Source organism: Phalacrocorax aristotelis, chromosome 7, assembly GCF_949628215.1.
Source record: "Phalacrocorax aristotelis chromosome 7, bGulAri2.1, whole genome shotgun sequence".
In the NCBI taxonomy this organism is placed as follows: domain Eukaryota; kingdom Metazoa; phylum Chordata; class Aves; order Suliformes; family Phalacrocoracidae; genus Phalacrocorax; species Phalacrocorax aristotelis.
The window spans coordinates 27363114-27390485 of record NC_134282.1 but is presented as its reverse complement, the minus strand read 5'-3'; the positions used below and the strand labels follow the sequence as shown (position 1 = coordinate 27390485).

The window sequence follows — 27372 nt, the reverse complement described above, 5'->3', positions numbered from 1 at the left end:
GGTAGGCAGAGTAGAATGGTCTGGGTTAGTGCAGGATGTGAGCAATGAGATAGCACCTGGGTTTTCCATCAACAGTGTTCTTGCTGAAGATCAAGACAGGAAGGTCATATGGAATGGATGCATCTCAGAAGGACAAGCTCTGAGGCCCAATGATCTGTTGGTAACAGCTGAAAATTGCTTTGGGATTAGCTGGAAAGCTAAATTCAGGAGGACCTATGGCCAAAAATAAAAAGAAAACAAACCCTCAAAAAAACATAAAGTAAGAATATCAGAGTACAGGGAAAGGAAATAGCGTTCTTCCTCATGTTCTGCACAGGATTTGGAAACAAAGCCTAACAAGCTGGATGAGGTGGACCTGGACATGGTTCCAATGAGTGTGGAGCTAGAAGAGGAAGCAGATGGCTTGGAAGAGTATACCTTCCCAAAGTTTGCAGCTACTTATTTCCAGGGATCATCTACACATACGCATATCCGGAGGCAGCTGCGGCACCCACTACTCTACCATGATGACAAGGACAACATCCTGGTATCTTGCTCCTCGTTGTTGTTGAACCTGCTCCCTCCTGGCTTCTATAGAAGCCCTGGCTTCTATAGCTCCCCTCATCCTTGGGTCCCCCCACCTCTGGCACAGCCGTGGGAAGCAGAGGCTCTAGAGCCAAGCAGATGATCCTAAGCACTTGTATGAAAGTAGTAGTTCCCATCAGCATTTTTTTGGCACTTTGCAGGCAGGTACTTCACAGAGATACCTGCCCAACACAAGCTATCTGGTCACCTTCAGTCTGCCTAAAGAGGGAACTCTGAGGCTTGTTTTGACTTCTCCAGATACCCTTTGAGGGCAAAAACCAACTGGAGAGAAGAAGCATCAGAGCTCACCCATTTCTCTGCTCTTGTTAGGGTTGCTGGTCTGTGAGTTAGGACAGAGAGGGGAGGCCCAGGCCTCCAATTTTCCGTTTGAGCCACAGGGGAGATTTTTTTAATGCTAAGCAGCCTTGCAGAATGGAGGGACCCATGCTCCCAAAACTTTGCTATTACTTGGCTTTCTAGTTCTGGGCACGAGGGCTCCTGGAAGAGTTCAATCAACTGCTTGTCTGTCCAGGTGGGTAAATGCAGAGTGTAGTTCAGCCAAGGTTTCTCTGCCTCACTCCAGCCACAGCACACCTGCAAAGTGCCAATAAAGAGAATGGTGAGGACTCAGCAATCACAGATGAAATTTGACATTCTCACTAGAGCTGCATCCTCTTCCTTTAGCATGAGAGTGTTGTGAGTGTTGCTCTCCTGTTGTTTGACATGAAAGCAAACTCCTGGTGTAAATGGTGGGAGGAGATGGGAATTTTAACAGCTTGGACTGCATAAAGGAAGAAAATGCTCTCATCTAAAGAGGTAGAAACAGCATGAGCCCATTGGTTCTCTTAATAGTTTCTGACTGTGCTTTCTGCCACTACAGGCTTCTCTAGTCGTGTGGGTTATCATCCTGAGGTTCATGGGGGACCTACCAGAGCCAGCAATGTTTACCAGGAATGCCACCACCAAGAGTAGCTCCGTGATGACACAGATATATGACACCCTTGGCAGGAAAAACCAGGACAAGTTTAGGAACAACAGCCCAAATATGGTGAGAGGAGAAGGATATGTTTGTATTTTCAGTTGCTTTCTTTGGTTTCTGTGCTGTTCTACCAAGAGTGAGAAAAGCAAAGGAACCCTTTCATGCTACTTACTGCACTTGAAATGCCAGAAGTGCAAAAGGGCTACTGTCAGTCCTGGAAGGACAATGCAGCTCCTTCTGGCAGGAGGGGACAAAGCAAAAATATCTCCATTTGAGCATCTTTCCTTCCTTAATGAATCATTCTTGCTATGCATTCAACTAATTTCCTATAATGGTAATGTGTGTTGTAGAGAGAAAGCAGAAAGATTTCCAAGGGAATCTCTTCCCTGAAGCTGAAACGGTCATCCAAGTTGACAGGGAAGGTAAGATGTGGAAATAGATCACTTCCCCTAGGTCTTTTTGCCTGGTCCCTGTCTTCACCCTCTGACAGATGTGACAGCAACCTCCCAGCTGGGAACTTGTTCCGCTGCCAAGCCAATGCAGCCCTGTGTGTGCGATACCTGATGCACTGTTCTTTAAAGCCATCCGCATGTGCACTGCTGTCATTCATTCTCTGGCAGATTCACTTCATCCCTTCCTGCTGAGGAGTGACCCCTGAACACAGAGAACAATTTATTGTTGAGGATTGTTGTTATTACAGAACAGTTTGCCCAAAGTCCTGAGTGGACTGAGAACCACCGTGTGCTTAGGGCTGTACCGGACAGTACTAGAAAGTTCTAGCCAGTAATAGTGCTGTAACACTGCATTTTATGAGTTAGCTTGAGAGGGGGGGAAATATGGTTTGTTCCTAACTGCTCCTGCACTGAGCAGAAAGAGTTTTAGCCAGAAAGATAAAGAAACTATGTCTCTCATTTCTTGGAATGCTGCCTGGTATGAGGGGAGGTTTCGAGAGCACTCTGGGGTTCTGCTTGGTTTCTTTCAGGTGACAGACCAGCTGAGAACTGGAGAAGAGGCTTTCCAAGAGGACAGCTCGATCTCTGAGAGACCTATGTCCAACCTAGAAAAAGTGCACTTCATTATTGGCAATGCAATTCTGCGTCCTGCCATCAGGTAGGAAATCTGTATATCCTTTCTAGGACCAGGCGCCTATTACATCAAGGAAACCTAGCATCCCATTTCCACAGTCCTGGGGCATTTTCCAAATGCTGGAAATGTCTCACATTTATCTCTGAAGATTCCTGACTGAAAGCCCAAGCTAGTCACATAGAACTGAGACTGTAGGCCACATACCTCTTTGGAGGATGGTTCACCTTTATTACAGGGGACAGAGAACGACTCCCTTACTGCCTTTTCTGGTATCTTCATCTAGTAGGTCAGCTGCCTCCAGGTATGGCTTTCTGAATACCCCACCTTGACCTTAGGCCAAGCATGGTGTGAGGATGAGACAGAAGCTGATTGGTTCTGACCTGACCCCGTGAATTCTCTTCTCCACTTTAGTCCATTTCAGCTTATGCAACACTTTTCTGTAACAAAGCCCATAGGCACAGACCCTGCCTTGACATCAGTTGTGGACTGCATTCCTCTCTACGTAGTTGCTTCATTTCAGTCAAGATGCTCCCAGAAGCAGATCCTCAGCTGGCAAAAATTGCCTTCCATCAATGTATCATGACAGCCACAGGCTAAGTATCTACTCCTTCAGTTCATCATGTGTTCTACCTCATAGAATCATTGAATTATTAAGGTTGGAAAAGACCTCTAGGATCATCAAGTCCAACTGTCAATCAAACACCACCATGTCTCCCAAACCATGCCCTGAAGTGCCACATCTACACGTTTTTTTAATACCTCCAGGGATGGTGACCCCACCACCTCTCTGGGCAGCCTCTTCCAATGCCTGACCACTCTTTTAGTAAAGACATTTTTCCTGACATCCAATCTAAACCACCCCTGACACAACTTGAGGCCATTTCCTCTCATACTATCGCTAGTACCTTGGGAGAACAGACCAGCTCCCACCTCACTACAACCTCCTTTCAGGTAGTTGTAGAGAGTGATAAGGTCTCTCCTCAGCCTCCTCTTCTCCAGACTAAACAACCCCAGTTCCCTCAACCTCTCCTCATAAGACCTGCTCTCTATACCCTTCACCAGCTTCATTGCCCTTCTCTGGACACAATCCAGCAACTCAATATCCTTCTTGTACTGAGGGGCACAAAACTGACCACAATATTCAAGGTGCGGCCTCACCAGTGCTGAGTACAGGGGCACCATCACTTCCCTGCTCCTGCTGGCCACACTATTCCTGATAAAAACCAGGATGCTGTTGGCCTTCTTGGCCACCCGGGCACACTGCTGGCTCATGTTCAGCTGGCTGTCAACCAACAACCCCAGGTCCTTCTCTGCCGGGCAGCTCTCCAGCCACTCTTCCCCAAGCCTGTAGCATTGCATGGGGTTGTTGTGACCCAAGTGCAGGACCTGGCACTTGACCTTGTTGAACCTCATACAGTTGACCTCGGCCCATTGTTCCAGCCTGTCCAGATCCCTCTGCAGAGCCTTCCTACCCTCGAGCACGTCAACACTCCCACCCAACTTGGTGTCATCTGCAAACTTATTGAGGATGCACTCAATCTCCTCATCCACATCTAGGAACAAAAACCTCATCCAACTTGTGTCCTCCTACATCAGACTTGCCAAATGTGTGTTCCAAGAGTCCAGAAAGTTTAAGATGATTTTTAAATAGCAGGTTTGTTTCTATGCAGATTTTTGCATCCGTTTCCCATATGTCCTTGCTGCAGGCAACTTGCATTTTCAGAAGCTCCCTTTGAAGCACCCTTTCCTCCATTCCTTTCCAAGGATTCACTCCAAGTTTACTCAAAATAGAAAATTAAGCAGGGTGTCCCCCTATCCTTATCCCCAAATCCACATATGAGCAGACATATAAGAGCTGTGAGACACAAGCCACATACTGTAGAGAGCTTAGAGCAAGTTTCACATGTGGAGGGACAGCAATGCCATTTCACAGCTGGATGACCCAGCAACTGTTATTTCTGCACAGCCTCCCTGCTTGTCACAGGAGGTAAGCCAGCATGGGAATTGCACTCGAACTGCTTGAGTAACAAGGGGTGGCAAAGAGCACTAAGTATACCTTGAGACTTTTCCTGCCAAAGCCCATGACACAGGTATTTCCTGTGGTACATTACAGGTGGTTAAACCTAACTCAAATCTACTTCATCATGCTTCCAGTCATGCCAAGTTTGCAGTGGAAATGTAGCCAAAGGCAGTTCAGACAGTGAATCATTATCTGTTGCTTTCACATGTTTTATTACAGAGATGAGATTTATTGCCAGATTTGCAAACAGCTCACTGAAAACAACAACAGGAGCAGCTATGCTCGAGGCTGGATCCTTCTATCACTTTGCCTTGGTTGCTTTCCTCCTTCAGACACATTTGTGAAGGTACATTGCTATCCTTTCCTACAGCAGCTTCAATGCCTTAGCTGATCTGGTTTCTTGTGTATTTTGATGTTTTTATACAAATAGTCACATAAGTTGTTTGGCTGCCGTAGCAGCTGGTGCTGTGATTTTAACAGAAACTCATCTCATATGCTTATCTGGGACTTTAAATAAATGATTGCTGTACTCACATTTAATTCTTTTTCATTACATGCCATACAAGTCAGGTTCTGTTGTTGATTATGAGCACTCATTTAGATCTGTAATCTGCAAAGAATCTGGCAAATCTTATTGTCTCCAGTTCTGCCTTTCCAACATTTAAAAGCTGTCTTCAGTTACAATCCTAGTGATTAAATATACTCAGGAGTCCAGCATAAAGTCACTCCCCATATTTTACCAGTTCTTACCCTACATCTGCAAGCCCTACAAAATCCAATAGGGATTTGGACTTTTCCCATTAATTTTCTTAAATACATTAATTTCAAAATTTAAATGGATGATAAACCCAGTTCATCACAGGGGGAAAAAAAAAACCAAACCAAACCAACACAACCTGTAGCTCCAACTTGACATCAGCCTTCCTCCTAGGTCTTAGAGGCAAACAGAATCTGTAGATATCCCTGAATCTTCAAGCCTTGCTTTATTGACACCATAGCTCGAATATTAATCTAACCAAGCTTTACCAAGTGGCCACTAATTGGAACAAACCAGACACAAGCCATAGACATATTTTGACACCAGTCTTAATCCAAAGTCTGTGAACCATGCAGGATTCACAAAAGATCTGACTTCTTCTAGTTCTCTTTCTAAATCCATACCCTATCTCTAGGAATATTCCTAATCATTAAAATAACCAGTTGACTGACCCATGCTTGCACTAAATGCAAGTATGTAAATACAAGTCCATGCTTATACCACGTCATCCAAGAGAACAGAGTCATACAAACTCCAAAAGCTCAGTTTATCTGATCCTTCTCTTGCAATGTCCAATCTTAATCATGGATGTCAACTATCAATATTGCCAGAGAACTTAGTAAAACTAAAAGTAACCCTAATCAGCAGCCCTAACCTGCAATTAACCCTCTTCCCAGCACTTTGGTTCATACAGAATGTCACAAGACTTCAGGCTCTTCAATTGGAAACTCTAACCCTTGCTCTGATCATAAGAATAAAGTCTCCACTGTCTAATATTTATCATACAGTTAAACATAGCAAATAGACTGACACCAGCCTTCCTCTTTAGTCTAAAAGCTTTGCAGAATGATGGAAAACTTGGTGTCCCAAATCTCCTTTTCCAAAACACTAATCCCAACCCTAACCTTAAACACTTTCTGATGAACTGTAAGCTAACTGATGACTCTAATCTAGTCTATTAGCTGCAGGAAGATTTCTAGTGTTTTACGAGGATTAGTGTTTCCTAACTCTTTCTTATGCTCTGTGCATATAGTACCTATTGAACTTCATCCACCATGGGCCCACAGGCTACGCACCATATTGTGCTGAACGTCTGAGACGTACCTATGTCAATGGAGCACGGGCTGAACCTCCGAGCTGGCTGGAACTTCAGGTAGCAACTCCCTTTTTAATAATTTATATTGATCTTTGTCATTTGATGCTGGATTGTATTTACTAACCTGTGCTAACAGACCTTCCTAAGTCTAATAATGGAAATCAATTGCACAAGGGGATTGAAGACCAGCTGCCTTGTTCTGCACAGCTTCTTAGATACACCTCTTCTGGTTATTCAGTTAACCTAAACCCAGTAGAGGATGTACATTAAAAGATGCAACCCATGATTTGCAGGGAGATACCTCCATCCTCTTAGGAGCCACAGGCCAGAGCCACCTCCTGAGGGAAGCTCTTACCATCATTTGTGGAAAGAACTGAACAGGGCTTATGCTTTTAAAATGGAGGGAGGAAGTGTGTATGATAGGGCTACATCACCCTCCCCCTTCCTTTAAATGTCACCCTAGTAATTAGAAGTCACACACACACATGCACACATACCCCCACGCCTTAAGTGAAGACCTCAGCTCAATTCCTTCCTAAATCTGAGTGACCTCATTGCCTAACATACCTCCCTGGGCAAATTCTTGCTGCAGGCCATGTCTCCACTGATGCATGTAAGGCTATACCCAAAAGTCATCATACCAAATAAGGGTCACGAAAATTCTGTCAGACTACACTGTTATGTGATAATCAACTCCCCTGAGCTGAGGGGAAGATAGATCTTGATTCCAGTGCTGCTCCAGGGATGTAATTTATATTTAAGACTCACTATGCACTGAAGAAACTATGTGGATGTTGGAGATTCACTTAAAGATTGCTGACTAGGGTATACAGTGTTTGGAGCTCTTAAATCTAAATGCCTTCTTCATTCCTTCACAGAAAAGTAGTGTTTGCCCACTTTTTTTTTTTCTCTTGTTTCTCTCATTTGACTCTGACTTGCAGGCAACAAAGCAGAAGAAACCCATTATGTTTAATGTCACCCTGATGAATGGCCAAAGCATCACTGTTCCTGCAGACTCTGCTTCCATTGCCAAAGAGATCTGTCAGTTCATAGCACATAAAACCAAACTGAAGGATCTGTTTGGTTTTTCACTCTACGTTGCTGTGTTTGATAAGGTAAAGTGTAGAAAAATAGAATGAAAGCTCCCTTCTCTTTCTGTGGAGTTGCTGCTTGCAGGGATGAATGCCACGGACTCCTGACAGATGTTCCGCAGAAAACCTTTATTGCCAGCTTTTCACTGCTTATATATCTTTTCGACACATTCTCCACATGATGACGTGCACAAACAGTTTCTGTTATTCGTCAGCTAGCTCTAAGCACGCACCTTATGCTACATTCTAATAGGCTGTTCTATTTGTGCTACCTCATTTGTTTTGGCTTACTTAATTCTTTTTTGGCATTCCCATGCTCCTGTCTTTTTTTTACTGCCGCGTTGCCTCAGCTCAAGGACGCGTCAAACAGTGCTAAGTTACTTGCAAATTCATCCCCCCACATCTCCCCCGGTTTTATTTTGTATTAGCCACATATTTTTTACTGTTCTCTCTATTAATTGCTGCAAGCACTGACAAAAGAATGGCAAAATTAAAAGCAAAATTAGGAATATTATTAGAAATACTATAGCTGTTTTTACTATTTCCTTGAACCATCCTGTGATTCCCCATCCAGTCAACCATGAGTCCCCACAAGACATGTAAAGGGATTATCCGCGCTGGCTGAGGACAGGCATATCAACTCCTGTCCCATTAAGCTTGCGAGTGTAGCACAGACATTTCTTCATGGTTGGACAGAGACCCACGAAAGGTAGAGGCTGATGACGGTGAGGAAGGTGATGAGGCCACAAGCCATGGTTTCACTCCTTTTGCCGGAATCCATTGGGGACCGCAACCTGTGGAGACATAAGCATACCCTCTCCCCCAAGTTATTAATGGAAGAAGGCCTTCCCACAGGCCCGTGTTTAGATCTTTTATCATTACTAAGGGCTGTTCTGAATGTTCAATAGACATTAGGGCTTTGCTCATGGCTTTATAGTGTTTTACTATAGGTGGGGTATCATCATTTTGGAATGGTAGTGACAGATGGTTCATCACATATAATATTTTTGATAATCAGTTGTGCGGGTTTTCTTGGCTATCTCCCCCTTTTTGTTTTAGGAGTAGTTGTTTGATTGTGTGGTGTGTTTGTTCTACTATAGCTTGACCGGTAGGGGAGTGGGGAATGCCAGTAACATGGCGAATACCCCATTTGTTAAGAAAGGTTTTAAGTGAGCTACTGCTGTAGGCTGGGCCATTGTTGGTTTTAACTTCGCTTGGGATTCCAAGTGCAGCAAAAGCAGCTCGGAAATGGGCCTGTACATGTCTGCTAGTTTCGCCAGTGGCGGCCGTTGCCCATATTGCATGAGAGAACCTATCAACAGATATGTGAACATATTTGTCATCCAAACTCAGGAATGTGAGTGACATCTGTTTGCCACAGGTGGAGAGAATGTAAACCTTGAGGGTTCACCGCTAAGGCAGGGGTAGATACACAGGCCTGACAGTCTGGGCAAGTTTGCACGATTAACTTGGTGTCAGCAATGGTGATACAGAATTGCTTCGCTAAAGCCTTTGCTGATTGGTGGAAAAAATCGTGAGAGAGTCGTGCTTGCTCCAATACATTTGGTATGGGAGCAGCAAGGGTTACATTAGTTAAAATGTCAGCACAGGCATTACCACGTGTAAGAAAACCCAGTAACTCTGTGTGACTTCGAATATGAGTTATACAATAGGGATGTTTCCACTGTTCGATGAAGAAGTTCTTTAAATTTTAAAAATAGGGTTTGCTTTATTATATGTTTAAGATGAGCTCTTTCTGTATGCAACCACGCCCACTACGTATTGGGAGTCAGAAATGATATTAAGAGGGGCAGTAGGCCAGAATCGAAAGGCCATTATGACTGCGTGCAACTCCACTATTTGTGGTGAGCTGTGGAGAATCTCGACTTCATGCTTCCAGACTCCATTCTCTTCCCACATTACCACTGCTTTGCCTGACTTCCCTGATCCAGTGGTAAATACCGTATGGCCATTGACCGGCTGTCTTTGACACAATGGTCGATTTTCTATTTTAACATTATAATAAAAGGTAAACATCTTCTGTGTGGGAAGATGGGTATCCAGCTTTCCACTAAAGCCTGCTAAGGCTAACTGTAGTTCAAGGCTATTGTGAATACTCCAATTCAGATAAGTTTTTATGATAGGTAATACAATAAGTGTTGGTTCTTCCCCTGCAAGCTCTACTATTCTCTCCAGTCCCTTTTTAATAAGGTCAGCAAACATTTCTATTCATGTGGCAATGGTCTTGGTAGGTCGGTGGGGTAAAAAGACCCATTCTAGAATAACGAGGGGGTCATTACGTTGTGGATCCCACTGTCCAATTATAGCAAGAGGCTGCTCCTCTTGGTTACAGACAAACAGTGTGAGTGGGATGTCTTCACTGTGATGATGGCATTGTTGAGTTGACATTTTGTCGTTGATTATCTGTAGTGCTTGTTGTGCCTCTGGTGTCCAACTTCGTGGTGCGTTTATATGGGTGTCTCCTTTTAACAGATGGAACAGGGGAGTAAGGGTGGCATTGTCAATGCCGCATTGGGTTTGAATCCAGTTAATATTACCTAATAGTTTCTGTACATCATTTAAGGTCTGAATATTGGTGGTTATTCCCACGTTTTGAGGCTGGATGGTTTGTTCCAAAATTTTCCATCCTAAATACCTCCACAGAGGTTCCGTGTGTATCTTTTCAGGGGCTATCTGAAGTCTTGCATCCTACAGTGCTTGCTTTAAGGCCTGAAGGGCCTCTTCGAGCACAGTACAAGTTGGCCCCACTAACAATAGATCGTCCATGTAACGGTACATGTAAATATTTTGAGAACATTGTCTGATTGGATGAATTGCCTTTGCAACATATGACTGACACATTGTTGGGGAGTTTTTCATTCCCTGAGGGAGTACAGTCCAGTGATATCGATCTGTTGGCTCCCCCTTATTAAGTTTTGGCACTAAAAAAACAAATTTTGGAGCATCGTCTGGGTGCAGCGGGATGGTTAAAAAGCAGTCTTTCAGATCAACAATGATTATATTCCAATTGGATGGAATCATTGTAGGTGATGGTAGGCCAGGTTGTAACGAGCCCATATCCTCCATGACTGCGTTTATTTGCCATAAACCATGCAACAATCTCCATTTTCCACTTTTCTTTTTGATTACAAATGCTGGGGAATTCCATGGACTGTTTGTTGGTACTATGTGTCCTTGCGCAAGCTGGTCCTGGACCAGCTCCTGTAGGGCTGTGACCTTTTCTTGGGTAAGCGGCCATTGATCCACCCATACGGGGGTCTCTCTTGTCCATTTGAGGTGGAGTGGGGGTCGCGCCTTAATGGCCACTACCAAAAATGTTCAGGGGTGGAGATGGTAAATCTGCACAGTCCTACCACATCACGTCGCAGCAGGCTGATAGGAATCGGTGTGATATAAGGACAAGCAGTACATGTCGTTCCCTCTTGCGTCTTTATCATGAGGATTGTAGAACTTTGAAGTGTGCTGGACAGGCCTCTGACTCCCACTAATCCACTAGCTGGGGATGTTGTAGGCCGTGTGGAAGGCCAATCTTTGGCCGCGATAACTGTAACATCTGCACCTGTATCTACTAGCATCGTGCATTGGCTCGTCTGTGGCTGCTTGGTAGGATTCCACAGGGTTACATGTATGGTTGGATGATGTCACGTGATATCTGACGTCCAAAATAACAGCCCGTTGCCCTGTTGATCCAAACCCAGCAGAGCCAGAGCTTGTTTCACTGGCTGTCAGTACTATTGCTTGAAAAAGTATTAATTGCGCAATCCAGGTTCCTTTTAGAACTGACAGTGGTGGGGCTGATGTCCAAACCATAGCTTGTATTTGGCCACTATAATCAGCATCAATTACTCTGGGGAGGACAAACAGGCCTGTTGTGGTGATGCTGGAACGACCTAGCAACAGTGCACTGCACCCTCCCCCAACAGGCCCTGTCATATTCAATGGAATGCGATATACATGTGTGCCCCAGAGAGTTGAGTCTTCTACTGTGGTGACATCCAGTCCACCAATTCCTCGGGTGCTGGCAGAGAGGGCGACCATGGTGGTAAGCGGGGTGGTTGCGTTCCAGGTAGAGTTGGAGATTATGCAACCATCACATGTGATGCTGTTCCCATCCGGGGACCCTGCTTTGGTCCTTGTGACAATGGAGCTTGTGTCATTGCGCAACCTCACCCCGCACTCCGCCTCCCATTTCCCTGCTGCGCTGGCAGGGGCTGTCCATCTGCGTTATATTTGGATCTGCACTGGCTCGCCCAATGGTGTCCTTTACCACACCTTGGGCAAAGCATGGACGGCACAGCGGGTGAGCTAGGGGCTCCCCCACAGCTGCTGTCCACCCAGCCTCACTGAGGACTCCCTCTGACTTCTGGAAGCATGCCCATTCCAGTCCTACGCTCAAACCAAATCAGTTTTGAATCTCAGCTGAATCTCAGGAGGTGATAATCCTATTCTGCCTTTCTGCTGGCTAGCCACTTAGCCATTCCTGCTGCAGGCCTGTGAGGTTTCCTTTGCCAAGTCACATAATTGACTAGTGTCCCTGCTCCCATGCATGGGCAGTGCAGCACTGTGGTCTCCCTGCTATGTTCTGGGAGCCCACCTACTGATCATGCATGCAGCACTGCAGAACTGCTGGAGCAGGGTGAAACCAGCAGGTCCCACACGCTAGGGACCTCTGCTCAAAGACATATTTCCCATCTGCACTGCTGCACATAACTTTCTTGTCCTGTGTTACAGTGCTTCTGATGCAGCCCCTGTCATGTGGCATTGAAAGCCAAGGTCCTTGCCAGGGCTGCTGCTGTTAGCTCACATGTTGGCATTCTAGCCACTCCTTTGCTTTGGTTTTTGTTACCATAATGCTGTAAAATAGACATACACAGCAGGATGACATCTTGGTGCTCAATGTTAGGGACCAATAGTAAATAAATTAATTCAGAGATGACATTTTTGTGTAGATTACAGCAACACTTACATGTGCACTTAAGGGGATATACAGGGCAAAAACGAAGTACAAGGATACAAATAGAAGATTGTAAACCAGAGCTGCTTTGTCTTAACTTCCAACTTATTTTTCCCAATACCATCCCTGTACATAAAAATACATACATTTACCAAAGTACAACTTGCACATCCATCTGCTTACCTTTTCAGAGTCTTTCTTACTCTCAGGAGACCATGAGCTTTGGGTTTGTTATCCTTCACTCAGATCCAAAGCAGGCATGCCAGTAAATGTGGTGTCCCTTTGTTCTAGGTCTGGTCACTGGGTGGGGGACGAGATCATGTCCTGGATGCCATCTCTCAGTGTGAACAGCTAGTGAAGGAGCGGGGCATACATGAACGCAATGCGCCCTGGCGGCTCTACTTCCGGAAGGAAATCTTCACCCCCTGGCACAACTCCCAGGAGGATCCTATCAGCACTGATCTCATTTACCACCAAGTCATTCGCGGCATCCGGTTTGGAGAGTACCATTGTGAGAAGGTAGGTCTCCTTATTCATCCTCCTAGAGAGACAAAACTATATTAACACTTCCCCCATTAAAAAGCAGGAAGATGAATGAAGGGTCTAGTGGCTGTGAACAACCCTTCCCTTCCTAATGAACAGTACCTGTCCAGGTGATTGTGCCAGCTGTCACACTGGCAGCTGTAAATAATTCTTTTTTTCTGCAACTTTCAGTTCATGTGACAGCTGGAGGCATGTCCAAAGGGGCAATTTGAGTCCTTTTAAAATATCTTTGCTAATAATCTCTTTGATGCTATGATTTTGTGAAGTTCATCTCTCCTTATGCTGGATGACTGTCAAGAGTCATCCAGACAAAAACGGAGAAAACCCCATTCTTAAACTGGTCTCAAGGTTGAACGAGCCTATCTGGACTTTGTGTCATCTTTCTAGGCCTTTTAAAATGGATTAATTATTTCAGGAGGAGGATTTGGTGGAGATAGGTGCAAAATATTGTTACATCCAGTTTGGAGAATCCATCCACAGTGAATCAGTGCAGAAGGTGCTCCATGACTGTATTCCAGTGAAACAGCTGAAGTCCAAGCCCCTGGAAAAGTGGGTGAGCCTTATAACCTACGCACATGCTAAGGTAAGAGGTTTGTCGGGCACTGCTGGGTAACCACTCTGGAGCACCAGCTTCTGCTTCTTTCACCATTTCCATTTATGAAAAATAATGTTGGGGAAGAAGGAAAAACATCTCAGTTGTATATCCCAAATAGTTAATTAGTGCCAAGGGAGCAAAGAACCTTTCCACTTACTCTTCCATATAGGGCTCAACAGGCAGGGCAGAATGAAAAAAGTATATTTAAATCTCTGAATAGAGCATCTTTTAAGGCTCTCTATCTCTCATGTGACAACTGAGTCAGGAAGGGCATGGGATAGAATATTGGTTTTGATCTGGAAATGGATTACCTGGATTATTTCCATGGCATCCAAAACGTTAGACTCTGAATAGTTCAGTCAGTGGGGATTTAAGGGAAATTTGGAATCCACATGCCTGTGGGCAGGCTCAGCTGCGTGTGGCTTGGGCCCCTGGAGGCTGTTCCTGATTTGACTTTCTCCAGGTACTCGACACCAGTGACAGCAGAGGGCTGTTGGGAAGCTCTGGGATCAGGCCTGGTCTTTACTGTCTGCAGATCATGCAAACCAGATTTTACTGAGAAAACCTTGGGTATGTTTTTATACTGCAGGCCCCATATACACAGGACCATCTCTCCAGTCAGACTGTGAAGGAACAACTTGTAGATTTTGCTCGCTTTCAGTGGCCTTTGCTTTTTTCCCGATTCTTTGAAGTCACTAAGTTTTCAGGTAATACCTGGAGCCTGGGAGTAGAGGACAGATATAAGATCAATAGAGGAGGACTTGTATAGCACTGATAAGGAGTTTTTTCTGCATTTTCAGGTCCCAGCTTGCCTAAGAACCACTTTATTGTTGCTGTAAATTGGAAAGGTATCTGCTTCTTGGATGAGTCAGAAAAGCGGCTCCTTGAGCTGACCTTCCCAGAGATAACTGGCATCCACACCAACAGGTGAGTGCCCCAGAAAGACAAGATCTGAAGGCGGCATCTCTGCCCACACTCAGAAAGGGTCTTCCATGTAGGAGGGAGGTGTAGTTTCTCTGCTGTCTCCCTAAATGATTTTATCTGAGCCTGGAAAGGTGGTTTAGCCTAGGTCTGGGAAACAGAAAGGGACAAGTTCTGAGCAACCTGTAAAGGAAACACTGAAATGGCTGAATCTCCCCAGCTGGTGTAAGGAAAGATGATCCTGCTCAGTCAGAAAGGTGTAAGGAAGCATAGACGTCCATCAAGGCAAGAATGGCCCAAATAACTAACGTAATTAAGCCACTGTCTGTTATGCATGCTGGGAATTCATATACTTCTCAGATGTGATGGACCTGAACAGGATAACTGAGGGAAAGAAGGTAACCATTGGCTTCCTCAGGGCACACAACCTTGCATCAGATCACTCAGAGAATATCGGGTCTTACATACACAAAAAATACCTCTGTGAGGACTGTCAAGAGTTTTAATTAGTTGCCCAGTTACTTCAAAAGAAGGGTGTTCTTTTGTCTATAATGAAGCATTTTTGTACAAAACATGGTGGAGTCCAGAGTAAACGTGAACCACTTTAGTCCTTCACACATGCAACTCCTGAGAACACAACTTAAGAACTACCAACACTCACTGTAAGGGAGGTGCAAGGTGCCTTGGCTGTGATTGCAGACAGGTCTGTAAGTTTTTCAGATGCTCTGGTAACAAACTATTCAATAATACATAGGGCAGTGAAGTCATTTGGACAGAGTTGCACTCTCATCACACTTCGTGCTGAGGAATTTGTTCTGACATCTGTGAACAGCGTTGTCATTGCTGAACTGGTGGTCATGTTCCTGGAAGGACTGAAGAAGAGATCACGATTCGCTGTGGCAATGCATGAGACAAAATCCCAAGGTAAGCCTTATAACTTTTCTACAGGGTAAGGAAGAAATCTTGAGAGAACCCACAGTACTTATTTGAAAGAGCTGAAAGAGAAGAGGGAGAACTTCAGCAAGAGTCCCTTTGCTCCAAGAGGGATGCACAGTGATCAGCACAGCAACAGAGAGCATAAGGCAATGTGATTCAATACCTTTGAATGCAAATTACCTTTGCTTCCTCCTTCTACTTCTTTGTATATTTTATTTAGATAGTACAGTCTCCAACAACTCAGCCTGCTTATAGTAGGAAGTTAGAGCTGAGCTTGCTGAAAATACTTTCCAGAAAAAATTCACAGAGGTAGTAAACTGGAATTTTCTGTGGAATACAGTTGGCTTGAACAGACAAGAGGGGATTAAAGTGTAAGCATTATCTTCATCTACTTACAACTACTGAGTTTATTTCCATGCTTTGCTGCCAGTTCTAGACACAAAGTCAGCATCCATTTAAACCAAATGTTTTGCCATTGCCCTCAGTGGATCAAAATCAGGCTGTCAGAGGAAATTTAAGTGATTTCTCTGAAGTGTTACTGGATAATTAGCTGTATTTACACAAATCACTTTCTATTGCTAATTGAGTTCAGGCCTTCAAGATACAATTCCTGTGTCCTTCACGTTGCAATCTCTGCATTTTCTTGGACTGTCAAGCCTGAACAGTACTCCCTTATTCTGTTTTCCAGAAAACCCTGCCATCCTGTCCTTCAAGAAGGGAGACTTGCTAATCTTCACTGAAGACAAAAGCCTAGATGCAAACTCTGGATGGATCTGTGCCCAGAATGAAAGGACAGGCAAAACAGGGAATGTATTTTTAGATGAGATCTACATCATTCCTACTCTCACAAAACCCTCTAGTCAAGTGCTGGTAAGAAAAGCTGAGCACTCTCTTTGAAGAGACAGGTAGATAAGTTGTAGTACCAGTGTTAAAAATTATTAAACTTACAACTGGAAATTAATAGTTCCTCCAAAGTCAGACAAGTTCTATACCTCCCTTTGAAGCAAATCATTTCCTGCTGTCCTGTCTAAAAACAAAACTAAACCCAGCCCAAACTCTAGGGAAAAAGACTGCAGATGCACAAAAGCAATGACTTTCAAAAAAGTGCTCTGTTCTCCGTTAGGGATTTCAGTGCCTGGAATTGGTAGTAATTAATGGAAATGTGTGTGCTGTTGAATTTTCCTGCATTCACACTGAGCTCGATTGGTGATCATACATTGCATCTCAAAGGAAGCTCTAAGTGTAGCAGGTTACATTAAAAAAACATGCTCTTTGTGGGAGTCAAGGTTTCCCATTGATCACTCTGCTAACAATTTTATCTTTAGTTTTGGAGACTCAGTAGATTGGATACTGTGCTAACAAGTAAAAAGCTGAAAAAGTGAGGGAAAAACACACCAATGATAAGCAGGTGCATTTTTAACAAGTGTTGTGCTTTGGATAATCACACACATTTTGGTGGTCACTACTGTTGCATTTATGGAAATTAATTCCTTGAGTTGACTACTCCCAAGTCTTTCCTGAGCTCTGAAGATGCTGCTTAGGGGACAGGTGGTCTTCTGCAGCACAGAACACTCAAGCTTAGCACACACCATCTGCGCATATACGCTGAGTAACACCTGACAATGTGTGTAAAGACCTGTGTCCATGTGACATCTCTATGTGGCTGTGTCATTCCAGAGTTTGCTGATCATGTCTCCAGACCAGAGGAGAACAGCTTCACAGAACTCCTACGTGGATGAACCTGAAGAAGAGGATCTCAAAGTAAAGCCTTACACCCTGGAGGAGTTCTCCTACGAACACTTCAGGTGAAGCTCTCTGTATAACGTGCACCCTAGGAAAGTTCTAGCTGAGCTTTAGTGATCCTTAAAGACTAGGATGTAACAGCATTTCCCATTTCTGATTGGGTTTCTTCTCTTTGTTCCCTGTAATTAAGCATGTCTTTGGACACACAGAGATTCTGGCACATGGCCTGCTTGTATCTTTTGCCTGCAGAAATGCAAAGGGAAGGGTAGAAGAACCCCACATGGACTTTTTTCTTTTCTTTCCAGCAGACTGTTCTTGTTTCTCACGCCTTCTTCAGTACTTACCAGTTAGCTAGGGTATGCAACATTTCAGGCCTCAGAAAGTAAGGGAAAAATTAGTCTTCTAAAACTCCTTTTTGCAAGCCTTCTCCCTTCTGGATCTACAAGAATATATATTTTCCTGTTCTTATGGACATGCATAATCAAACAAGATATGACATCGCTGTCTTGGGAAAGAACATGCCTTAGAGATAAGTCTCTGTGATTATGACCTCTTATGTTCCTAGTGATACTGATCAGCAGTTTTGTATTGCCTGCACTTGTCTTCATTCAGGACTCCTGAAAAGGAATCCATCAGCAAAGCTGTTCTCCAGAAATCCCGCAGGCAGAGTCAACTGTGGGCACACTCTAAGGAGCCCTTGAAACAGCCCTTGCTGAAGACAGCATGCACAGATCCTGACCTTCGGGACTTGGCTTGTCAGACCTTCATTGATATCCTTTCACTCTTCCCTTTGGGACCTGATAACACTCAGGGGAAGGAAGAGCTAGCTACCTCCACAAAAACTCACCTCCATTGAGATAATACTGCATCCACATTACAGGGGATACATTTACATCAAGGTAGGGGATATCAACTCTGCACAACTTAGCATTGCTTCCCTTGTCTACAGAGGAAAAGTTCCTATTCCCTCCCAATGCTCCACAACTCCTGACAGCTCACTTAACTGAGAATGTGGTTTTACTGCACATGCCCAGAGGAAGCAGCTAATACAGTTCAAATCACAGCCAAGCAGTGACTGCTGTACAGGGAAAGGGAGTAAGGGACAGGCAGGGAATATGTTCCAGACCCTCCTTCCAGTATTTGCCACTTAGACATCAACAGAATCACTAACATGTTAGGATCCAGATGAGACTTCCCATTTACCATCCAAAATTGGCCTGCTTTTGTCCTTAACAGCACATTCACCCATCATGAAATTCATGGGAGACTATCCCTCAAAACAGGCACATTCCTCTGTGGAAGTCACTGACCAGATATTTGTAGCAGCTATCCAGGAGGAGGTCCTGCGGGATGAGATTTACTGTCAGATTATGAAGCAACTGACTGACAACAGAAACAGGTACTCACCTGGGTACAAACACCCTACCTTTGCAGAGCCAGGGCTCAAGTGCAGGTGGTGAGCAGGAATCCCTGCTACACCTGTGATAGGGGTGGGGCAGAGGGGAAGAATGGCCAAATGTTGGAGTAAGACCTCCCCTTCCCCCTTTTTCTAGGCAGTGCTGTGGGGCTCACCTTTGCAGAGCACTCGGGACTGCTGGCTGGCAGCGATAGGCCACAGAGCAGGACCATTACCTGTCTCCCTTGAGCTGCTGCTTTGCTCCCACCAGCATTCAGTGCTCGTCTTGGTGCAGTATGGTGTGAGGCAAGCAAGGTGATACTGAGGCCCTTTTACTCCCAAGGCAGTCTGTAGAGAAAATATGGCACTGCACCAGAGTTCCTGCATGCTTTCAGTGATGGCACTGCCAGCCCTCTGTTTAAGTTTCCTAATGACAATGTTTCCCTCATGTAAGCACGTAGTTCACACTAGATCTTTATACTACCAGTGAATCCTTTTGAGTAGTTATATTAATTAGGTTACATAGCTGGCTTGCAGAACAGATTGGTTACACAGGACCCTGCCCATGTGTAAGTCTCTGAAACAAGCTGGTGTTTGCTTCCCCACTCATCAAATTATAATTTGATCTATTTCCAAAAGAGCTAAATGGCAAAAAGAAGCTTAAAATAATACTAATTATTAATGAAATGGCTCGTCTGTTTCTAGCTGCATTGTGTCACTGCAAAAGTTAGAGAAGGAGCTTCTGTTTGTTTATTTTCTTTCTTACTGTTCCACAGATATTAAACTTAGTGGAACTTTACCATTTAATAGTTACACACATGGTAAAAGTTCCTTGCCTGCAGTAAATCTTATAGGCTATTTAATACATAGTCTGTAACCATGATACCAGTGCCATGCCTGATGTACTCTACCAATTTAGTCCTGTGAGTCATTCACTGTTTTGAGGGGGATCGCTGATGTGGAAAAAACAATGCTTGAAAGGTGGCTATTTCCTTATATTTTCATTAGAACAGCCAGAGCAACAAATCTTTCATCCTTCCCAGGCTACTGCCCTGCGGACCATGTCACACTCCCACACAGACACAAACACCACTGATCAACAGAGTATAAATGGGATTAAAATAGTGTGTCTTCATCTGCAAAATTAGAACAGTAAAGGGAAATAAAGAAGCCAGCATGTCTTTATTCAGCAGCCTGGTGCCCATTCAAAGGTAAACCTGCTGGCTTTCCCAATCAAAACCACTTCAAACCATTTAGCATTTCAGAACAACCCCTGGGAAACAGCTGAAATGTGTTCTGCTCCTACTTTGAAGGTAGAATGACTGACCACCTCCTTGCTGCAGAGCCTTTCTTACTGGTGAGGGTGGGATGCCAGAAGAGCTTCAACTGGCAGATTTCACAGGTCCAGAGACCAGAGGATCTGGCTTTCTGCCTGAAAATTGTACAAACTTGATCTGGAGTTTTGAAGAATTGTAACTACTTCATTACACAATGCCATCTACCTGCTCATTTTTCAGCGCAAGAGCATGCGTAAGGGAAGGTTAATTACCAGCAAAATGCTTGTGTTCTGAGCAACGCTGGCTAGCACAGAGGGCAGGTGAATACAAACAGCTGATAAAGCACAATCCAAATACATGTGAGCTTGAACAGCAAATTGTCAGTGGCTTTCCAAGAGGACGGCACTAGGGTCACTGGTGCCAAGATGACTGTTAAAGTGGAGCTTATGTTTATTCATGAGATTTGCAAGTGTCATGAATATTTATCAGCCAGGATTTAGTATTGTCTTCTTGTATGGGCTGTGGTCATTGCATAGAAAATGGCTGCCACATCCTGTGTGAAGGCTCTGTTGATTTGCAGCTCTCTGCTGAATAGCACAGCATACCATCATGGGAGTGTGTTTCTCTTGCCTGTAGCTGCTGTGTGATCGAACAAAGAACTATATGTGGCTATAGCAGAACCGTTTGCTTTGTGTTCACAGGTACAGTGTGACCAAGGGCTGGCAGCTCCTTTGGCTCTGCACTGGCCTGTTCCCACCCAGCAAGTCACTGCTGAAACATGCCCAGAAGTTTATAGAGACACGTCAGAAAGAGACACTGGCCCTGGAGTGCAGTCGGAGAATTCAGACAGTGATGAGGTAAACAGTCTGGCATATAGCCAGCTCACAGTTTTAAAAAATCATGAATCAGGTGCCAAAAAGCACATGGGATAAAATATTGAGACTCTCTGTTTCCTTTCTTTCTTTACATCTTTTTTTTTTGGAGTGGTCATTATTTTTAATTATCTTATGGACTTGGAACCAGTAAGAGAGGTCTGTGTCACAGTTTCACTTTTTTCTTTCACAGAGTTAGTAACATTTTAAAAAGTTCAGCATCACACATAATCACTTGACTCCCAGAGCTGGGTATTTCAAACATCCTAAAGGGCATGCAGCTTGAAATGAAATCCTGCATTGTCATTGATGAGATCCTGTCCTTGCTTTCCTTTGGTGAGGCAGCATATCCTTATCACCCTCACATGGGCCTGAGGATTAGTCTTGAGTTTGTTGAATCTCAGTAGCACAGAGCTGCACATGTGCAGCTAAAAATACTAGGTTTCACTCATAGTGTGGTGCCACCACTGAAGTCACTGACATCTGCAGAGTGCTAATATGTCTCTGTTGGTTTTCTGATGGTGAAGCAAAGCAGATCTGTGCTAGGAAGACAGGATCAACCCAGTCATTTCCTATTCTTTGAAGAAATCCAGATGAGCAAAGCCCTGAGACTTACAAGACCGCTCACACCAGGGTACTTCTCAGTCCTTATAGGCATTACCCCATCCTGGTGAGCGTTGAAGAAATAGGGCCTCGAGCCCACAGTGCTTCCCAAGCTTCTGAATGACTTAATGAACTTAACATGGCCAGAGATAGTGAAAGGGCTACCTGGTTTTCAGGAAGGATCAAGTGAACTGTAGGGAGGAAGGTTTCCCTAGATTCTGCCAGACTCTGAGAACACAGTGCTTTGGCATCGAGGTTAACTCCAGCCTTCTCCCTTTTGATGCTGCTGTGAGTTACCACCTGCCTGCCACAGACCTCTTCAGTAAAGAAGCTGCCCAATGATTTCTCCCTCCAGTTCCTCCATCCTCCCCCTTCTCTTAGGCTGGGCCCTGTCAGCCAGGCTCAAGGAGAACGCTAACACAGTGTCCCCCTTGCAGCAGATGGGTTTTGACACTGCTGGGGAAATGTCAGTGCACATTGAACTTGCCTTTGAAGTGCCTGAAAAATATAGGGCAAGGAATGCTATTCATTGGTTTTTTCTGTGGAGAAGACTGAAAATTTCCTGCCTCCCTATACCATGTACTATTCATGCTCTATACCCTGTTGAGCTGTACAGAGCTTCTTTAGTGTGGGGAAACAGGGAGGGGAAAGCAGAATGGGCTGTTTGGGAGAATTCTATCTGCTAAGCTGCCACAGATCTGGAGCCTGGGGGATGGGAAGAGGAACAAAGATGAATTTTGTTTTCTAAGAGCATTTCTTTTCCTAAGATTAAACCCGCACCTGCTCTTAATAGAACAGAATAGAAAGAATAGAATATTTCAGTCGGAAGGAATCTATAACAATCATCTAGTCCAACTTCTCCCTGTAAGTAACCCACTCTCTTTGGAAAGGGGAGAGCAGGCAGCTCAGAGGAGTGATCTACAATATGTGGAGTGGAAGCCAACAGAGCCCTTGGGTACACCCTGTCCTCCATAAACAGCTTTACAGCTTCATCCCCAGACTCCTGGCCAGGGAACCAGCGAGCACCCTGATGGGTGTTAAGCAGATCTTGCCTTGGCAATGAATCCCTAGCTAAGGCTGCAGGGAGAGATGGTTCTGTGCCTCCAGCCAAGCTGCTGCACTTCTGTGGTCTCCTATGGCCTGCCTCTGCTGCAAGTCCAGGAACAGATGACTGAGTAGGGCAGGGCCACACTCCTTGCAGTGCCTGTACAGTACCAGAGCACATGATGTTCAGTATGGTTTACAGTCAGGTTTTCCTTCTCCAAATGGAACTGCTACTTTATTTAAAGGAAAAAAAATTAGTTTTCAAATCCACATAACTAAAGCTGGATGCCAGACTAAGCTCTCTTCCTGAAAGTTTGGCCCATAAGCTATGGTGTACAAAATCTCCAAACAGCCTGCTCTGTGCCACTGACGGCAGAAAAATACCAGCCCCAGAGGTAATGTGCTAGATTTGTCCTCACTTTAACTGTATCAAGATTTTTGCATGACTCAGACTTCAGGGACAGTTCCTTTGCTTTACAAGGCAGCTCTGCTCTGAGGTATAATTTCAAAGAACTGGGATTGTACAGCTTAAGCGCCTCTTGACTCAGTGATTACATGCCAGCTCGTATATACACACACACACACACACACACACTCTTATATATATATTAAAAAATATATAAAATGCTTCTAGCAGCACTCCAAACTTTTCTGGTACTTGCCTCCTGAGCTGTAACTCATTTTGTATCTGAATGTGTATCTTTTTGCTGATGCAAGAATTAAATAAAATGTGTTTCTCCTTGTGGTCACTGTAACAGTAAGGAAAAATGTCGCTGATTACATAGAAGGGGTGATGGTACTGGCTGGGAAGGCAACCTCCTTGCAGAGCAGAACAGACTTTTAATAATCATGCTAATAAGCCCCTCAGTTTCTTGCTGTTAATACATGATAATGTTGTAAATTGGCATTGGGGTGAAGGTCCATTAGAGCTCGCCCCATGTCACAGTACTAGCATTTTGGATGGAGTCTGTTTTCAGATGGAACACTGTTATTCAAATCTTCAACTATTAAACATACAGTACCGATCTCTCTTATGATGGTGGTGGCATTTTCCAGGAGTGGCTCCAGGAAGTGGGCACCTCATCCTGTGGAGGTTGAGGCCATCTTACAGAACAACACTAAGATCTCACACAAGATTTACTTCCCCAATGAAACAGAACAGGTGAGAACTTACTGGTTTTCCCAGCCTTGACTGTTTTCCCGGTCATGACGTATTCTTGCAGGAACACATTTCAAGACATTCAGTGTTCTCATTTCTTCCTCTCCTTGTGTAACAATAGTCTTGTTATCTCACAGACATTTGAAGTGGGAACAAACACCAAAATCCGGACTCTGTGTCAGAACATTGCTTCCAAATTGCAGCTGAGCTCCTGGGAAGGTTTCAGCCTCTTTGTGAAGATTGCAGACAAGGTAACTCTTCTTGACTACAGCAGGGTAACCAGACTCCTCCCTCCTCTCTTACTTATTTACCAGACCACCTAAACAACCAGACATGAAGCCAAGCAACAGGGCAGGCCGTTACTGCTTCTGTCTTACTGAGGGGATACAACCTAGACTCAAACTTTTAGCACCTGACAATTATTTTGAGTCTCTTGAAGGGGCTGGATGGACGTGCACTGTTTCTATCAGTCTACTGGTACACAGGTGGTACTAAAAACAGAGAAGACATGGGCTTTCTTGCAGCTGTTGGGATGATTGTAAATTGCATGTTGGATACTGCTGTATTCAGCCCTTTTTCACTCAGGTTTTGCCTAGGAGATGTGCTGCATGTCTACAGTACCCAATATTATAGTATTAGGGAGAGCAGTGGCTGACCAGCACCAGTTGATTGCTCTCTAATTTCTTAGAAGCTTGTCTTGCCTGAGCTGAAGCTTGGGATGGTTACTTTGCTGAGAGGTCCCTTCTCTCTGGTACTGTGATCAAGGAAAAAGCAGCACTGAGTCCAAGCACAGGGAGTTTCTGATGTGCTGCATTCCTGAAAAGAGGAACCTGGTATATGCCAGTATTTTACAAAGAGGAGGTGGCTTAGAATAAGGTAGGCATCTTCAACTTGACTTCAATAAGCAGGTTGGAAAGAAAAAAGCAACCGAAGATGCAATAAAAATCCCCATATGAAATGTAAATCATTTGAGCCCTCCTCCTCCTATTTCTCTCCTTTCCCCTTGCCTCTGTCTTTCCTGCTATAATTGTGTTCTCTCACTGTAGACAGGGAAAGAAAATTCAGCCTGATACTTGGGTATGTTGGCACAGGCAGTATTTTGTATGATCTACTAATCCCTCCTTTCCCTGCTTCGTTGCTTGGCCTCTTCCAGGTGATCAGTCAGAATGCAGCAGACTACTTCTTTGACTCACTAAGGCAGGTGACAGACTGGAACAGGAGGAACAAACCAGGGAAAGATGGTAAGGAGAATGCCAGCATAACAAGAAGCTGCATGAGATGCTGTGCTGAACTGGGGAAACCGCAAATTTATTCCATCTTGGGAAGTGTGTGGCAGAGCCTTATTATATCATTGTTTGTACATACACAGCTACTGCCTGCACCAGCAATAAGATCCATTGACCCAATGCAGCCAAGTACTAGCTATCAAACACCAGAACATCTTTGGGGGAGGATTTCCCCATAAATTTTAAATTGGTACCAAAGATTTTTTTTCCCCTTGTTGCATCCAAAACACACAGCTGGATGCACACAAGTTAGATGGGTTAATCCTCTTTACAGTCCAAGGCTCATGCATTGCCAGACTGGGTATCAGCCAACACATGTAAATAGATTCTTTACACAGTGTCACTCCTGTTTCTTGGGTTGTTAGAAAATTATTGTTTAGATTATTACCTGGTGATACCAAGCACAAGTTGTATTACCAGGGGAACGCTTGTTAGAATAAAACAACATAACACTAATGACAGCAATGCTTAGCATTTCATCTCCATGTATAACATACATTTTGCAATCTACATCAAACTCAAACTCCACTCAAATTTCATACTCATTTATCCTGACCTCTGCTTATTTCAGGACAGCTGAGGTTCAGCTTCCTGAAGCACGATCTATGTATCTAAGGCCTTCTAACTTCCCTCTTCTCCCCACAGCTGATGCAGCTGCTAGGAGCTCTGAAAAATCACAGCATAAACATGTGGGTGCCCTAAATCACAATTCATTTCTGTAAACACAGCCATCAGGGAATATACCTGCATAAGTATAACAGAATTCAGGTGTTCTGCACATCAGCAGGCAGCTGTCATGAGCATCAAGAAATAACAAACACTCCTATTGCTGGCATCCTTAATGTCTTGCTCCATCTCTGAAGAGCCTGCACCTTAGATCATTGTAGGAACTGACAACTAATCACGTTCTTGGTCATCTAAAATGGCCTTTTATACTTTTTTGTTAGAAAATTTGTCTGTTATTATTAAAACCAGAATTACATTTCTGAAGAAACTCACAAGCCATTTAAAACCTGCAGAACTCTACAGTGATACAGAGAATACTAACAAGATGATGTTTCCTTAGGAGCTACTATATCTGTGGCTTATGAGGTGTATTTCATGAGAAAGCTGTGGATGAATGTAACTCCCGGGAAGGACCTGAAAGCTGATTGCATTTTTCATTATCACCAGGTAACCAGCTCCCTAAAGCATGAATATAATGGCAGGCAATGCGATCCAAGAAATACTCCTGAGAAAGTAAGCCTGCTGGAGTATTACTGTCTCCCTCTCCAGGGCCTGCATTATAGATCCTCCAGACGAATGCCTCTGGAGGGCATAGCTCAGCCTCAGGAGCAGACTTATTTCTCACAGTGTTCACACCTTAGCTATACTGCTTATGTTAGGAGCACAGCTCCCTAATCTAATTGTTCCCTGGAGATGCTTGTCTTACCCCATAATTGTATGGAGAATCATAGAATGGTTTGGGTTGGAAAGGACCTTTAAAGATCATCCAGAGAACCTCCAGAAGGAGTCAAAAGTTCTTGAGATGCCCTTGAGCTGTGTTCGGCAACACTCACATGCTGACCTCACAGATTTAGTGTGTGTCAGTGTTTGCTTCAGCCCATTCTGTGTGGATTCAGAGCTGGTCTCTTCCAGGAGTTGCCGAAGTACCTCAGAGGCTACCACAAGTGTTCCAAGGATGAAGCTGTCCTGCTGGCAGGGCTGATTTATAAAGTGCGCTGCAACAATGACCGCACACAACTGGCAACCATCCCCAAAATCTTGAAGGAGCTGGTGCCAGACAATCTGCTCCGAGCAATCTCACCAGAGGAGTGGAAGAAGGTAAGAACATCAGCTTTTATTAATCACGCTACTTCCATGGAGCTTTATGAAAGAAGACAGACATTGAGACACACTACTTTTTTGATCTGACAGTCTTTGAAAGCACCATGGAAGAATGCTGTTTTGCCTGAATGTTGTTTTGCCTCTTACAATCTGGATTTTGCATCCTCTCTACCAAACCTCTAAAAGGTATCTGCAGACCTGGATGATTGATTTGAGATGTGCATATTTCTTGGAGGTCTTAATCTGCTTTCAGTGCCCAGAAGAGTTAGAGACAGGAAAGTCAGTGATGGGACTGGGGATTTGAGGATCTTGTAGAGAAACAGAAAATTAAGATGCATCCTAAATTTTTCATAGTTTGGCCAGTAAAAGAGTAACCCTGCACCATGTGCGTGCTACTCAGCAAAAGGCTCTTTTCTCCACCAAAAGGCAAGCACGTTTCAGCAGGTACTTACCATTTAGTTCACTGAGGAAGACTCAGGGCAATATTTCAAATACAGAGGGAAAATTCACTGTACATATTCTAGCAGAAAATGTGATACATGCCTGTGGGTGTGGAATACTGGCTTTCTGAATTTTGTTTCATCCCATATTGCCCTCTGCCC

At 44.2% G+C, this 27372-nt stretch overlaps 1 protein-coding gene across 1 annotated transcript in view; it reads left to right on the top strand.

Moving 5' to 3' along the window:
- Nucleotides 1–27372, top strand: part of MYO7B (myosin VIIB) — a 59891-nt gene that overhangs the window by 26968 nt on the left and 5551 nt on the right. The window contains exons 24-45 of the mRNA XM_075099402.1: nt 317–526; nt 1445–1612; nt 1894–1965; nt 2526–2653; nt 4869–4995; nt 6440–6559; nt 7444–7617; nt 12860–13087; nt 13527–13694; nt 14296–14413; nt 14507–14633; nt 15382–15551; nt 16252–16433; nt 17241–17368; nt 17919–18076; nt 18552–18705; nt 20681–20836; nt 23555–23660; nt 23795–23908; nt 24811–24898; nt 26010–26116; nt 26582–26767. Of these exons, the coding sequence (XP_074955503.1) occupies nt 317–526; nt 1445–1612; nt 1894–1965; nt 2526–2653; nt 4869–4995; nt 6440–6559; nt 7444–7617; nt 12860–13087; nt 13527–13694; nt 14296–14413; nt 14507–14633; nt 15382–15551; nt 16252–16433; nt 17241–17368; nt 17919–18076; nt 18552–18705; nt 20681–20836; nt 23555–23660; nt 23795–23908; nt 24811–24898; nt 26010–26116; nt 26582–26767 (3189 nt within the window). The remainder of the gene's footprint in view (nt 1–316; nt 527–1444; nt 1613–1893; nt 1966–2525; nt 2654–4868; nt 4996–6439; nt 6560–7443; nt 7618–12859; nt 13088–13526; nt 13695–14295; nt 14414–14506; nt 14634–15381; nt 15552–16251; nt 16434–17240; nt 17369–17918; nt 18077–18551; nt 18706–20680; nt 20837–23554; nt 23661–23794; nt 23909–24810; nt 24899–26009; nt 26117–26581; nt 26768–27372) is intronic.